At 48.6% G+C, this 12,964-nt stretch overlaps 2 protein-coding genes across 2 annotated transcripts in view; both read right to left on the reverse strand.

Moving 5' to 3' along the window:
- The window catches only part of Pip4k2b (phosphatidylinositol-5-phosphate 4-kinase type 2 beta), a 29,153-nt gene extending 26,924 nt beyond the window's left edge, over positions 1-2,229 (reverse strand). Inside the window, 1 exon segment of the mRNA NM_053550.2 lies at positions 1,958-2,229. Within this exon segment, the coding sequence (NP_446002.1) occupies positions 1,958-2,116 (159 nt within the window). The 5' untranslated portion in view covers positions 2,117-2,229.
- Positions 2,230-2,993: 764 nt separating this feature from the next.
- The window catches only part of Cwc25 (CWC25 spliceosome associated protein), a 24,719-nt gene continuing 14,748 nt past the window's right edge, over positions 2,994-12,964 (reverse strand). Inside the window, 6 exon segments of the mRNA NM_001108295.3 lie at positions 2,994-4,834; positions 5,328-5,489; positions 8,203-8,292; positions 9,547-9,737; positions 10,185-10,248; positions 10,908-11,035. Of these exon segments, the coding sequence (NP_001101765.1) occupies positions 4,720-4,834; positions 5,328-5,489; positions 8,203-8,292; positions 9,547-9,737; positions 10,185-10,248; positions 10,908-11,035 (750 nt within the window). The 3' untranslated portion in view covers positions 2,994-4,719.

A 12,964-nucleotide genomic window follows, 5' to 3' on the forward strand; every position in this document is an offset into this window, starting at 1 on the left:
CAGATCCTCCTCCCACCTGTGTTCAGAGTCCTGTGGCTCTTGCCCAAAGGCAATGCTTTTCCAGCTAGCCCACCAAACTTTCCTAAAGTTAGCCAAGGGAATCAATGACCACCATGCCCTCTTGCCCTCAGAGTCTTCCATCAGATGCCCAGGTCTTTGCAGACTTACTGCTCGCCCATGAGAAAACCAAATACCATATACAATCCCGGGAACTGGTATGCACAGCGTGCACGCACACATGCACACACCCCTTCTCCCAGTACATATTCAGGCTCTCTAGCAAGACCATACCCTCATCTAGCCTTGGTCATGGCTGAGAGAGTAAAAGGAACAAAAGACCTGTCACTCAAGAACCACCACTAACCAACAGAGCCTCTTGGTGCTGGACAAGGAACTGTATCTTACAGCCAGCACAGGCAAGTTGCCCTGAGCCAAAGGCTTCTGTCTCACGAGTGAAATTAGGGACCCAGCTTCAGGCCTCCTCTACCAGCTCTCTGTACACAGGATGCTTTCTAGTGAGAAGCAGGATGTCAAATAAAATCAAGGAGGGACTCCCAGAAAGGGATGCAGGGTTCACGGTTTGCTGACCCAGTTTCCCTGGAAATGTCAGATGACCCCAGAAGCAGCAGGAAGCAAGGAAGCTCTGCTCACCGTTGACCTCCAAAAGCTTTAGAGACCCAAGCATCACACTACCCTGCCAGGAGACTCATTCACCCCAGTGATGACACGCTAACACACCCAAGACTAAGAGGCCAACAAGGGCCTCACACACACACACATACACACACACACACTCTTCCTTAAGGGACACTGGCTTGGGCTGTTGTTCCTCAATCTCCAGCCAAATGCCCCTCTAGGTCTTCTGCTAAAGCAATAGAAAATGAAGTCATGCTGACCATTGTTTGGTCTTGTGGACAATTTTAAGCGTTCAGAAAAGTCAGGGAGCCTGAAGAACGAAAGCCACAGGAAACCTGACCCTTCATTTCCAGCATTCTAAACTTAATGCTGGTGAAGTTAACACCTCGGGTCTTTTCAACTCCTCTGTTTGCTCCCAGTGTAGGGACTCACAAAGAAATGGTGAGAAGGCAAGGAGCAAGCCACTGGAAGAGAACAAATCCTAAACAAACAGCATATCAACGAAGTCAACCAGTAAACACTGTCCACCGCCAACTTCTCGGCAGAGGCTGCTACACAATCCCAAAGCACCCAGGACCCAAAGGACCACTCATCTGGGACAATAATCACCATTACCACATCCTGGAAGGCCATACGATACATAAGAAGTCAATGTCTTTGAAACATCACAGAACGGGGAAGACACACTATTTCTATAACCAAGTCTACACTCCCTTGGGCCTTGTGTTCACACTTATCCTTCATCCAAGGGGACCCAAGTCAAGTGCTTGTGGTTTAGAGAAGTCTCTGCTTCTCTGGTTGGTACGTCTTCGTGAAGAAGAAGAAGAAAAAAAGGAAACCCAGAGAGGATTTCCAAAGCCAGGGGCAAGGAGGCCTAGAAGATGGGAAACTTTGAGCAGCCACACCAACCAAAGGACCACAAACGGGAATATTCAGGCAAGCCAGACTCACTTGCCCTGTCAACTGAGCAATGATCTGGTAGGCAGCTATAAGGGACAAGAGGAATAGCCATGCAACAAACACACTGAGGGTAGAAGCAGCGTCGTTGCAGCACCCAGGCCTTCCCTAGGAGCTTCGGGGTTGCACAGAGCCAGCATACGGACGCAGGAAGCCAGAGGGGCTGGAGAGAAGGGGAGACGGCGACGGCATAGCACGGGGACACCAGGCCTCGCGTGGCGAACGGGGAGTGCACGCCCGGCCGGACAGCGTGCACGGGTGGGCGGGCATGCAAGTGGCTCGGTGGAGGGGTTGCAGGCGTCACCCGCGGGGCGAGCGTGGCGAGGCCGGAGGGAGTGGGGGCGCGCACGGGGAAGCTGGTTACCGTGTGGTTCACCCCCCACATCAGGACGCTGAGAATCGGCTCGCTGGCCCGGAATAGCTTCACTTTCTGGCACACGAAATGCTTCTTCTTGGTCTTGGTTTTGCTGGCGCTGAGCGGCGCCACCGCCACCGCCGTGGTGCTGGTGCAGTTGGACGACATGCCCGGGGCGGCGGCGGCGGCGGCGGCGAAAGGGGGGGCGGCGGAGTCAGCGCACCAGCGAGCGGCCCCAGGCCTCCCCCGAACCGATCCCCACCCCCGCTGCCTCACGGAGCCATGGTCGCGCCCGTCCCGTTACCTCCCCACCCCGCCCCGGTGGTTCCGTCCGCCCCACGCCCCGCCCTCGCTGCACCGCCCCGCCCCGCCCCGCCCCGGGGAGCAAGCCAGCCCGTTCCTCACCCCGCCCCCAGGCGGCACCGCCCACCGGATCCAGGCTCTCCCCTCCCGGTCCGAATGGTACCGCCCGTCCCCGGGCGCTTGCGGCCGCCCCGCCCACTCCTCCTCCCCAGCCTGACAGGAACCCAGCCGGGTTCACGCGCGGGGACGAGGAAGACAGGGAATGGACAGCCTCGAGGCACCCCACAAGAAGGGCTCCCTGCTCGGACGCCCCTCGGGACCGGGATTTGGCTTTGCCTCCACCTGAAGTACTAAAATGGCGGCAGCGCCACAGCTTCGGGAGGGGAAGAGGGGCCGGCATGAGAAGAGGCTGGGATATACCATCCCCACCCCGGGGGACAGAGGAGTAACGCGGCAAAGGGAAAAGGAAGTCCTGCCTAGGAAACCAGGGACCGCCCCCTCGCTCCACCCAAGCGTGGACCTTCCCACTCCCCTGGGCCGACAGCACACTCCACCCGCGGGGCACGCCCCCTTTCCCCGGGGCCAATCAGAGGAGCAGGCTGGGAATCCTAGGTTTTATGAATGGGCCGCGCGCCCACCCACCTGCCGCCTAGCCTCCTGTATACTGATGGTCAAGTTTAGACACCGCTAGCATCTGCGGACGCATATTGTGATAATCCTTTCACTCTTGCTCCAAGAAATCTTGAGTAAACTGCCCACGGTTTATTACGTAATTCCACTTGGACTAAGGGTCTTAGTATTCGACACAAATCACAGGTCAACACTTGGGATATGAAGACTCAATACCAGGCACATGGTCGGTCGCTCTACACAGTTACAAAAATAAATGTAGTCTTTATTACCAAGTAATAAAATAGAAGCCATAATTAACTATAGCGTAGGGCAGCAGGATGAGGTGATTAAATGAATAATGTTACATTGTCTTGGGGGGAAACTAGGTTTTCAGAATTACAGTGTCTGGAATTTTAGTGCTTAAAAAAAAAAACATATTTTAGGAGGAATAAGGAACTGGTAGAACAAGGAAATGGCTTAACTAATCTGAGTTAAGAGCACCTCTGAGGGCCACATGGTCTGTAATCACAGCTCCAGAGGCTGAAAAACAGAAGATCTACAGTTTAAGGTCAGCCATGGCTAGGCTGAATCTGTTGTCTGTTTAAAGAGCACCAAGAAATTCCCTGGTCAAACGAGAGCTTCTGGTGAAAGACTAAAGGAATGGCAGTAAGGACATAGAAGTGGCTCCTTGAGTCTTACTTAGGTTTTTAGTTATTACAGGATAAAAGAGCAACTAGGAAGCTGGGGGTGGGAGGCGGAAGCAGGAGAGCCATCCATCACCAGGCCACCCTGGGCCAATAAGGGCCCTGTATCAAACAAACCACAAAGCAGCAGCAGCAGCTACTGTGTGTGGTCAGAGGAAACAAAGTTCAGGGTCTTCTTCAGCTACACGGTACATTCAAAGCTAGCCTGCTACAAGGGACCCTGCCTCAACAAACAAACAAACAAACAAACAAACAAACAAACAAAGAAAAAGTAGCCAGAAAACAAACAGCTTCCTCCGTATTTTCTTTTAGAAGTCACAGAACCCCTGACGTGGGTCCTGATTCCCGACCCACAGAGCTGCCCACTGTGAGATTCTGAGGAACAGAGAAGGATGTGTACCTTGGCAGGTGTGTCCTTCCTGAAGCCAGTACACACCTATAAATGCAACCTAACACATCTGGAGAGGACAAAGTCATATCCAAATGTCAAAGGTCAGCTACCCCACAGCTACATTCTGTCAGTAACCTGGAAGCTCACCAAGCTGTCTTACTGTGTTACTTTTCTGACAGGGTTATTGAACAAAATATTCTCTCAAGGCTAACTTTTCAAAAGGAAATATGGAATTAGACATCTGTATATATACACATTACATACACCATTACAGCTCAAAGCCCAGGTAGTTAGCAGTTCACTTAGGGCTTTGTCCTCTCTTCCAGCTTCTTTGTCCCTCTCTTGGCTCTTCCTGATGTGATGCTTGGCTATTCTGTCACATAATCTACTGAGTAAAGTCAATGCTTATGTATCCCAGTAAGCACCATCCATGTGGGTGGCTATGAAGAGAGGCCTCTGGAAGTCTGATCCATTCATTCAGGTGGGAGGGAAGAGGGAGAGGCAGCCAAGCCTTCTAGTACCATCCCCTAAAACACAGTCAAAGCCCACAGTGCATCTGGCCAAGGTTCCCGGATCCCGAATCAGGTCGCATTAGTACTGAAAGGATTTGAAATGGTTCAGGGGTCAGTGAACAAAAGGCCCTTGGAACAGTGGTGCGTTTTCATCTGTACAAGAAGCCATGTGAACTCTTATAAAGAGAATCTTAAGGAGTCAGCAGCCTCCCTGGCGAAGTCAGGCAAACCAGTAAGAGAGACTGGTTTTCATCTTCTCATGAAGTTCTTCTCCAGAGCCATCGATGTCCGCTGCAGAGAATGGATGTTGCGCTTGACCCGGTCCTCCAGGGAAGAGGTGGACGCGCTCTCCAGCTTCATGCGGCTGGGGGAAGGAGAGACAGGTGAATGGGAAAAAGAACATTTTCAACTGGTCAACCCTGGCAGAATCAGAAGAAACAGGTTTGTAGGCAGAAAGAAACTATAGAAATAAAGTTCTTTTCAGTCCACATAGACAATTTTCAAAGGACTCCATCTGGAACCAGGGTTTTTAAATGTCCATAAGGGAAAACTCATCTGTTTTGGAAAACAAGTCAAGTCTCATTGGAAAAAGGTTTTCTAAGCCACAATGTTTTACTTAAAAGGAAGGCCAAAGAATTTCAGTGATTTGGGAAAAATACCAATTACTTTTACATCAAATAAAAATGCTATTATCTGGCTAGAAACTGGGAGCAGAACCAAAAGTGGTCCCAAGGCTGAGTTCTGAGGTCTCTGGACACAGACAAGCAGCAGCACCGAGCCCAGCAGTGGGCTTGCTGCCACATGACCTCATGGAGACCACGCAGGTGGAGCCCAGGCATGAGCAATCAATCACTTACTGGATGAACTTGCCGGACCGAGAGTCCAACCTCTCCAGCCTGTGCTCCTGCTCATCTTCCTTGGCGTGCCTCTTGAGGGTGTTGAGCCTCTCTTCCTCCCTCCACTTGGCATTTTCCATCATCTCCTGCCGTTTCCGCTCTAGTTCCTCCGCTGAGAGTTTTCTGTGGAGCACAAAAACAATCCCAGGTTCTACCCTTTCTCCAGCAAAACCAAACAGGACAGAAGCAGCTTGGCATGCAGGCAGGTCACAGATTTGCCAGCCCTGGGAGCCCCAAAGAGGAGGGGCCAGGCCAAGTGAGTCCCTTCCTTCTTCTTTTTTTTTTTTTTTTTTTTTAAGATTTTTATTTATTTTACATATGTGAGTACACTGTAGAGTGAGTATACTGTCGCTGTCTTCAGACACACCAGAAGAGGGCATCAGATCCCATTACAGATGGTTGTGAGCCACCATGTGGTTGCTGAGAATTGAACTCAAGACCTCTGGAAGAGCAGTCAGTGCTCTTAACCGCTGAGCCATTTCTCCAGCCCCGGAGTCCCTTCCTTCTGATGCCTCAGGCACATGGTTCCAACCAAACCATGAAGGCTTCAGGGAAGGATTTTGTAATCACACTCAGAATCTCTAGGATAATTATTTAAAACAATTACGAAATAGACTGAGAGCTAATCAGGAACCTAACCTATAACAAGTTTGTCCCCACCACTAAGACCTTACAGAACAGAGGACTGGGCCATTCATGTGACTGCTGCTACTTTACACTCCATAAGAGATGCTACAACCCATGGATAAAAACAAAAGCAAAAACAAAAGCCCATGGCTACAAGTTGAGACTGGCTCCAGAGTACTTGCTGTGCAAGGAGAGGTTCTGAGTTCAAAGCCACAGCTCCCCTGTGAAAGCTGGATAACCACACAACGCCTGGAACTCTGCCATATGGGCAAAACCAGGCAAACCCAGGAACTGGCTGCCTGTTTAGCCTATCTAAATCCCTCAGCCCCAGATCCGGTGAGAAACCCGACTCAGGGAAGGAGGGAGAGTGCAATGTCCTCCTCTGGTCTCAATGTGTGTGAGTAGGGGTGTACTGGACCCACGAACGTAAAGTACCACTCTGGGGTGAAGCTAGATGTCTGCAACCTGACTTGACTTGAGCTCATAATATAATAGGTAGATCGTCTTCCCTGGCATTCATCCTGAATGGAGTTAGAACAAAAAAAGGAAGTGATGAACCAGATTAGTCACCACTTAACCATGTCAGACATCTAAATCTATTGCTTCTAAAATAGGTATGTTACAGTTCATACACAGATAGTTTATGATACATAGACTTTAAAGGGAAAAATGACAGAGTTATGTTTTTTAAGAAAAGTGCCCATTTGGAGAAACACACTAAAATACTAAAATCTGACATTTAGTTATCCATGGTAACTAAGCTTTCTGTCAAAACCACTAAGCTGGCTAGCCAGGCATAGTGGCAAACTCCTTTAATTCCAGGACTCAGGAGGCAGAGACAGGCATCTCTATGAATTCAAAGCCACCCTGGTCTACATAGCAAGGGCCAAGACAACTAGGGTTACAAAGAGAAACCCTGTCTCAAAAACAAGAGAAACAAAACCCACCTCCTAACTGAGGATGGTGGCACTTGCCCATCCTCACAGAAGTGGAGAAGTGGGAAGATGGAGGCAGGACGAGGAGTTTGTTTGTCTGAGGCCCTGTCTCAAAATCAAACAAAACCCCTAAAACACAGCTCCACTAAGTAAACAGGTAAAACTGGTTACTGTGGAAACTCAGACATACCCAGTATCCTAGTATTTTAGATGCTGAGACAGGAAGACTACAGAGAATTCCAGGCCAGCCTGGACTTCAGAGGACACTTTATATAAAACCCGTGTGAGCACACGTGTGTGTGTGTGTGTGTGTCCATGTGAAAGACCAAGGCCAATGTCAGATGCTACTCTTCAACCATGCGTGTGCCACCATATTTTTTGAGTCAGGTCTCTCACTGAACTTGGAGCTCATCAATCCAGTCAGACTGGGAATGAACAAGGCCCAGGGACCCACTTAGACAGCAGCCCTTTATAACTAGTGAGCTATCTCTCTAGCCCTATTTTTGTTTAAATCATTTAATTAAATTTGTGTGGGTGAGTGGGTAGTGTACCATAGTATACATGTAATGGTCAAAGGACAACTTGTTCTCTTTCCCTCCATATGGGTGTTGGTGATCGAACCCAGGATGTCAGCCTTGGTAGCAAGGCTTTACTGCTAGGCCATCTGGCCAGCCAGATTTTATCTGTTCAGTGTGCCTTATCAGTAACAGCTGACCAGAGGGGTGTGGCTATCAGTGTTCATGCCTATAAACACATCACTTGAGAAATTCAAAGTCAGCCTAGTTTACAGTCTAAGACTCGGTATCAAAACCCAAAGTTGAGTAGGACTAGGGATGTAGTTTAGTTGTAAGAGTGCTTGCTCTGGGGGCTGGGGATTTAGCTCAGTGGTAGAGCGCTTATCTAGGAAGCGCAAGGCCCTGGGTTCGGTCCCCAGCTCCGAAAAAAAGAACCAAAAAAAAAAAAAAAAAAAAAGAGTGCTTGCTCTGAATGAACAAGGCCCTGGTTTGATCCCCAAAACCACATAAACTGGGCATAGTGGCATATGCTGTTAATCTTAGCACTCAGGAGAGGGAGGCAGACTGACCAAAAGTTTAAGGGTCACCCTTGTTTATATACTGAGTCTGAGGCCAGCAGCCTGGGATACATTAGACTATGTCTGGGGAAAAAAAAAAATCAGAGGACTAAAGGAAACCAGATACATTACCAATTTCCCTGCTGCCAGATGCCTCTAGGAGCAGCCTTAGGAAACCCCAACTCAGCAGGGTCTGACTTACCTGGTGTACCCAGAAGCATGCCGCCGCTGGTAGACCTCCTTTTTAGGTGACGGGCTGTCTCTCTCCTTCCTGTTTGCCTTAGAGGTGTGCCTATAGCAGACAGAGGGAACAAGCCTTTTTCTATGGGGAAGTATTAATGTACCCTGAGCCAATGGAATCCAGGCTGGAGCCAACAAGATGGTTCAGTGGGTAAAGGCACCTGCCATCAAGCCTGATATCCTGAGTTCAATCTAGGAATCCAGAGGGCAGAGGTCAAAACCAACTTGCACATGGGCGCACGCATGCGCGTGCGCACACACACACACACACACACACACACACACACACACAGAAATAAGGAATTTTAAAGTATAATTCAGGGGCTAGAGAGATGGCTCAGTGGTTAAGAACACTGACTGCTCTTCCAGAGGTCCTGAGTTCAATTCCCAGCAACCACATGGTGGCTCACAACCATCTGTAATGAGATCTGATGCCCTCTTCTGGTGTGTCTGAAGACAGCTACAGTGTACTTATATATAATAAATGAATAAATATTTTTTTAAAAAAAGTATTATTCAGGGCCTCAGTTAAAATTTCCTGCTGGAGAAGCATGAGGAGCAGACAGAGCTCAGATCTCAGCACCTACGCAACAAGTCAGGTGCAGTCCTACACATGCCTGTAACCCCAGCACTGAGTCACGAACATCTCTGGGGTTTGAAGGCTTAGTCTAGGGGCTGGGGATTTAGCTCAGTGGTAGAGCGCTTACCTAGGAAGCGCAAGGCCCTGGGTTCGGTCCCCAGCTCCGAAAAAAAAAGAACCAAAAAAAAAAAAAAAAAAAGAAGGCTTAGTCTAGCCGAGGGGGAAAAAAGTGATCTCTAGGATTAGGGAGAAATTACCCTGATGGAATAAGGTAGACAGTGACAGATACCTGCATTTGTCCTCCATACATGCACAAGTATGTGCACCCACCCATACACGTGTGCATTCATCACACATATACACAATACACACATAAAGAGAAAGAAGAACCCATACAGGAGAGGAAATTCTATCAGCGCATTATAGTCCCACAAGTACAATTCACTGTGACTACACCGAGACTGCACTGTGGCTACACCGTGACTATATCATGATTGAACTGTGGCTGCACGGTGACTGAACCATGAATATGCCGTGAATATACCATGACCCCACAGTGCTACACCATGACGGCACCCTGACTGCACCGTGAATACACCGTGACAGCAGAGGAAAGAAAGCTACAACGACTGAGGACGGAGGTGATGACCATCACCCAAGGCAAACCCCTGCTGTGACCGAGCCTTTAGAGTCACAGATTATTTCCCATTCAATTCCAATACTCACTGTTTGCTGGGCCTTGGGGACAGTGACTTTCTGCCGGGGGATCGAGACCTCCTGTCCCGGGATCTCTCTTCCTTGGTGCTTTTCCTGCTGGCATGCCTGGCGGGGGAGGAGCTTGACCGGGAATGGTTCTTTACTGCCCTTTGTTCACCCAGAGACCCCTGCAGCCCCTGGTTCCGGTCAGAGTCCCTCACCTGTATCATTGAGACAAGAGAGAAATCAGTCATAGGAAAACCTAGTTGTTCATACAGAAATGCACTAAAGCAGAAGAAAGAATGAAGGTTCTTTAAAGTTCCAAAAGTAATCATGTGATTATACAGATGGCTGTAAGTGTGCAGGGCATACCTGAATCCTAGTACTCAGAATGCTAAGGTAAGTACACTCTAAGTCCAAAGCAGCCTGGCCTGCCTGGGTCAGTTCTGTGCAGTTCTTGGCAGGATGCTAAGTGCTCCAACCAGGGATCTCTCTACCTACAGGACTCTCAGAAAGAGGCAAAGGGCTCGAGCATAAGGAGCAGGCTTGGCCTCCAGCAGCCCCAGCCCCCACTATCCAGGTCCCCCCTGTTATCTGCAGGTGTCAAGGGTGACACCTTGGACTGCACAGTCCCCTAGTCACCCCCTTTGAAAAACCCACATCTCTACCTGTAAGCCATATCCAGGGACTTTGGACAAAACAGGAAAGGAATTTGCCATCTTCTTTTGAGATCTAGGAGATTAAAACATATACACATTCACTGAAAAGGAAAGGCACCCAGTCCAGTTTGAGTCTCTCCTGCTGAGAAGGCAGTCTCCCGACAGACATTCTTCCACGGCTTGGCAGCACCTGCTCTATTTGGACTGTCTTCATTGGAAGATCAGCACAGTCAAGCTTTCCTGTGAAAGCCGTGGGCAGGGCTCTCAGCCTCAGAGCCTGAATACATTCTCCTCTCACCCCATGTTGCTATTCTGGGGACTAATCGTGAGTCAGCAGCAACAGAGCTGACTGTCCCTTCGGGAAAATGCAGAATGGGCCCACATGGTTCCATTAATCCGTTTTTAAAAGAAGAGAGAGAGAGACTACAGAAAACCTCCTTCAGTACTAAGGACTCGAGCTGAGATGAAGAGTCTTGTCAGACTTCTGACCTAAGATCTGGGAGGTGAATGTCCCCCTGTGGCAAGAGTGCACCAAGAGACATCGATTTATGTTTCCAAGGGATTCTAATGCCAGAGGCCAAGCTCTGCGCTACGGAGTACACACTGCGTCTTCCCCAGGAGAGCCCAGTACGGGGCAGCTCCTGGCTCAGGACGGGTGCTCAGCCCTCCCAGGGCATGGGTGAATACATGGGTGAGAAGGCTGTGCTACGGGAGCCAGTACCACCCACTTACCGGCCATGGCTCTGCTCATCCTCGCTGCTGGAGCGATCGCTGCTTGAGCTTCTGTGTTTGTGTTTCCTGTGCTTCTTCTTCTTCTCCTTCTTCTTCTTCTTCTCTTTTTTTTCAAGACTCATTTGCAACTGGGAAATGTCCAGAATACAATCACATGAGATTACTGACACCGCCGTAAGTACCTGGTGTAGGGAACAATTCACATCCAAACTGGCCCAGGACATTACCAAGGTATCCATGTTGGGTAAAAATGCACCCCAGAAACCTTCTGAAAAGAATTTCTCATAAGTGAGCAAGGAATCCACATTTTTAAAATTATTATTATTGGGAGCTGGAGAGATGGCTCAGAGTTTAAAAGCTTAATTGAACCAGAGGACCCAGGCTCAATTCTCAGCACCCACATGGCAGTTCACAACTGGAACTTCTGTTCCAGGGGACCTGGCACCCTCATACAAACATGCATGCAGGCAAAACACCCAGTGTACATAAACTATAAATAAGGAATAATAATTACTATTATTATCCCTATGCCCCTTTGGCAGGTCTGCCACTCACTGGCTAACTACACTTGTCACCAAGCCTGACAAGTAAGACATCAATTCTCAGATCGCTCATATGCCATGGCACATGCACACAAGTGCACCTGCACATAAGCACACAGGCACATAAACACATGTGCACATAAGCACACATGAATAAAAACACACCTGCGGGGTTGGGGATTTAGCTCAGTGGTAGAGCGCTTGCCTAGGAAGCACAAGGCCCTGGGTTCGGTCCCCAGCTCCGGAAAAAAAAAAAAAAGAACCAAAAAAAAAAAAAAAAAAAAACAAACCACACTTGCACACAAGCACACGTGCACATAAGTGCACACAAGTAAATGCAACTTAAAAAAAAAAAAAAAAACTACTGAAGACATGGAGTTCTTTCCCAACCAAAAGGAAATAAACCTTAATTAAGGTATTAAGGTAAGGCTGCACAGAATCACCAGGAAATAGTATCTAAACACAAAAGTTGAGGGGCTGGAGAGATGGTTCATCAGTTAAGGGAACTTGCTGCTTTTCCAGAGAACTTGAGTTCTATTCCCAGTATCGACATCCAGCAATCCACAAAAACCTATAAGTCTAGCTCCAGGGGCTCAATGCCCTCTACACCCACATATACAAATAAAAATAAGACTTTAAAAAATGTAAGCCTAGGGTTGGGGATTTAGCTCAGTGGTAGAGCGCTTGCCTAGCAAGCGCAAGGCTCTGGGTTTGGTCCTCAGCTCCAAAAAGAAAAAAAAAAAAAAGTAAGCAGTAAGCCTAGTAATCCTGTCAACTCAGGCTGAAGGAGGAGGATTGAGTTCCAGACTGTCAGGGGCTACAAATAAGTCCTGTCTCAACACAGAAAGAAGTTATAAAAGCCAGTCCAGCTAAGCAGTGATGGCGCACACCTTTGGTCCCAGCACTCCGGAGGCAAAGGCAACAGGATCTCTATGAGTTTGAGGCCAACCTGCTCTAAAGAGTCCCAGGATGCTGGGAAGAAAGGAGAGGGCTGGAGAGATGGCTCAGCGGTTAAGAGCACTGGCTGCTCTTCCAGGAGACCTGGCTTCCATTCCCAGTACCCACATGGTGGCTCACAACTGTCTGTAGCTCCAGTTCCACAGGATTTGACACCTTCACACAGATGCACATGCAGGCAAGACACAAAGGCACATATAATAATAATAATTAATAATAATAATAATAATAATAAAAACATTTAGAAAAAAGAAGAAGAAAGAAAAGCCAGGGGGCTGGAGAGATGGCTCAATGGTTAAGAGCACTGACTGCTCTTCCAGAGGTCCTGAGTTCAATTCCCAGCAACCACATGGTGGCTCACAACCATCTGTAATGAGATCTGATGCCCTCTTCTGGTGTGCATGAAGACAGCTACAGTGTGCTCATATACATAAAATAAATTAAAAAAATTTAAAAAAAAAAGGAGGAGAGGAGAAAGAAGAGGAGGAGAAGGAAGAAGAAGAGGAGGAAGAAGAGGAGGAGGAGGAGGAAAAAGAGGAGGAAGAGAAGGAAGAAGAG

The sequence above is a fragment of the Rattus norvegicus genome, chromosome 10 (assembly GCF_021556685.1).
Source record: "Rattus norvegicus strain SHRSP/BbbUtx chromosome 10, alternate assembly SHRSP_T2T, whole genome shotgun sequence".
Taxonomy (NCBI): domain Eukaryota; kingdom Metazoa; phylum Chordata; class Mammalia; order Rodentia; family Muridae; genus Rattus; species Rattus norvegicus.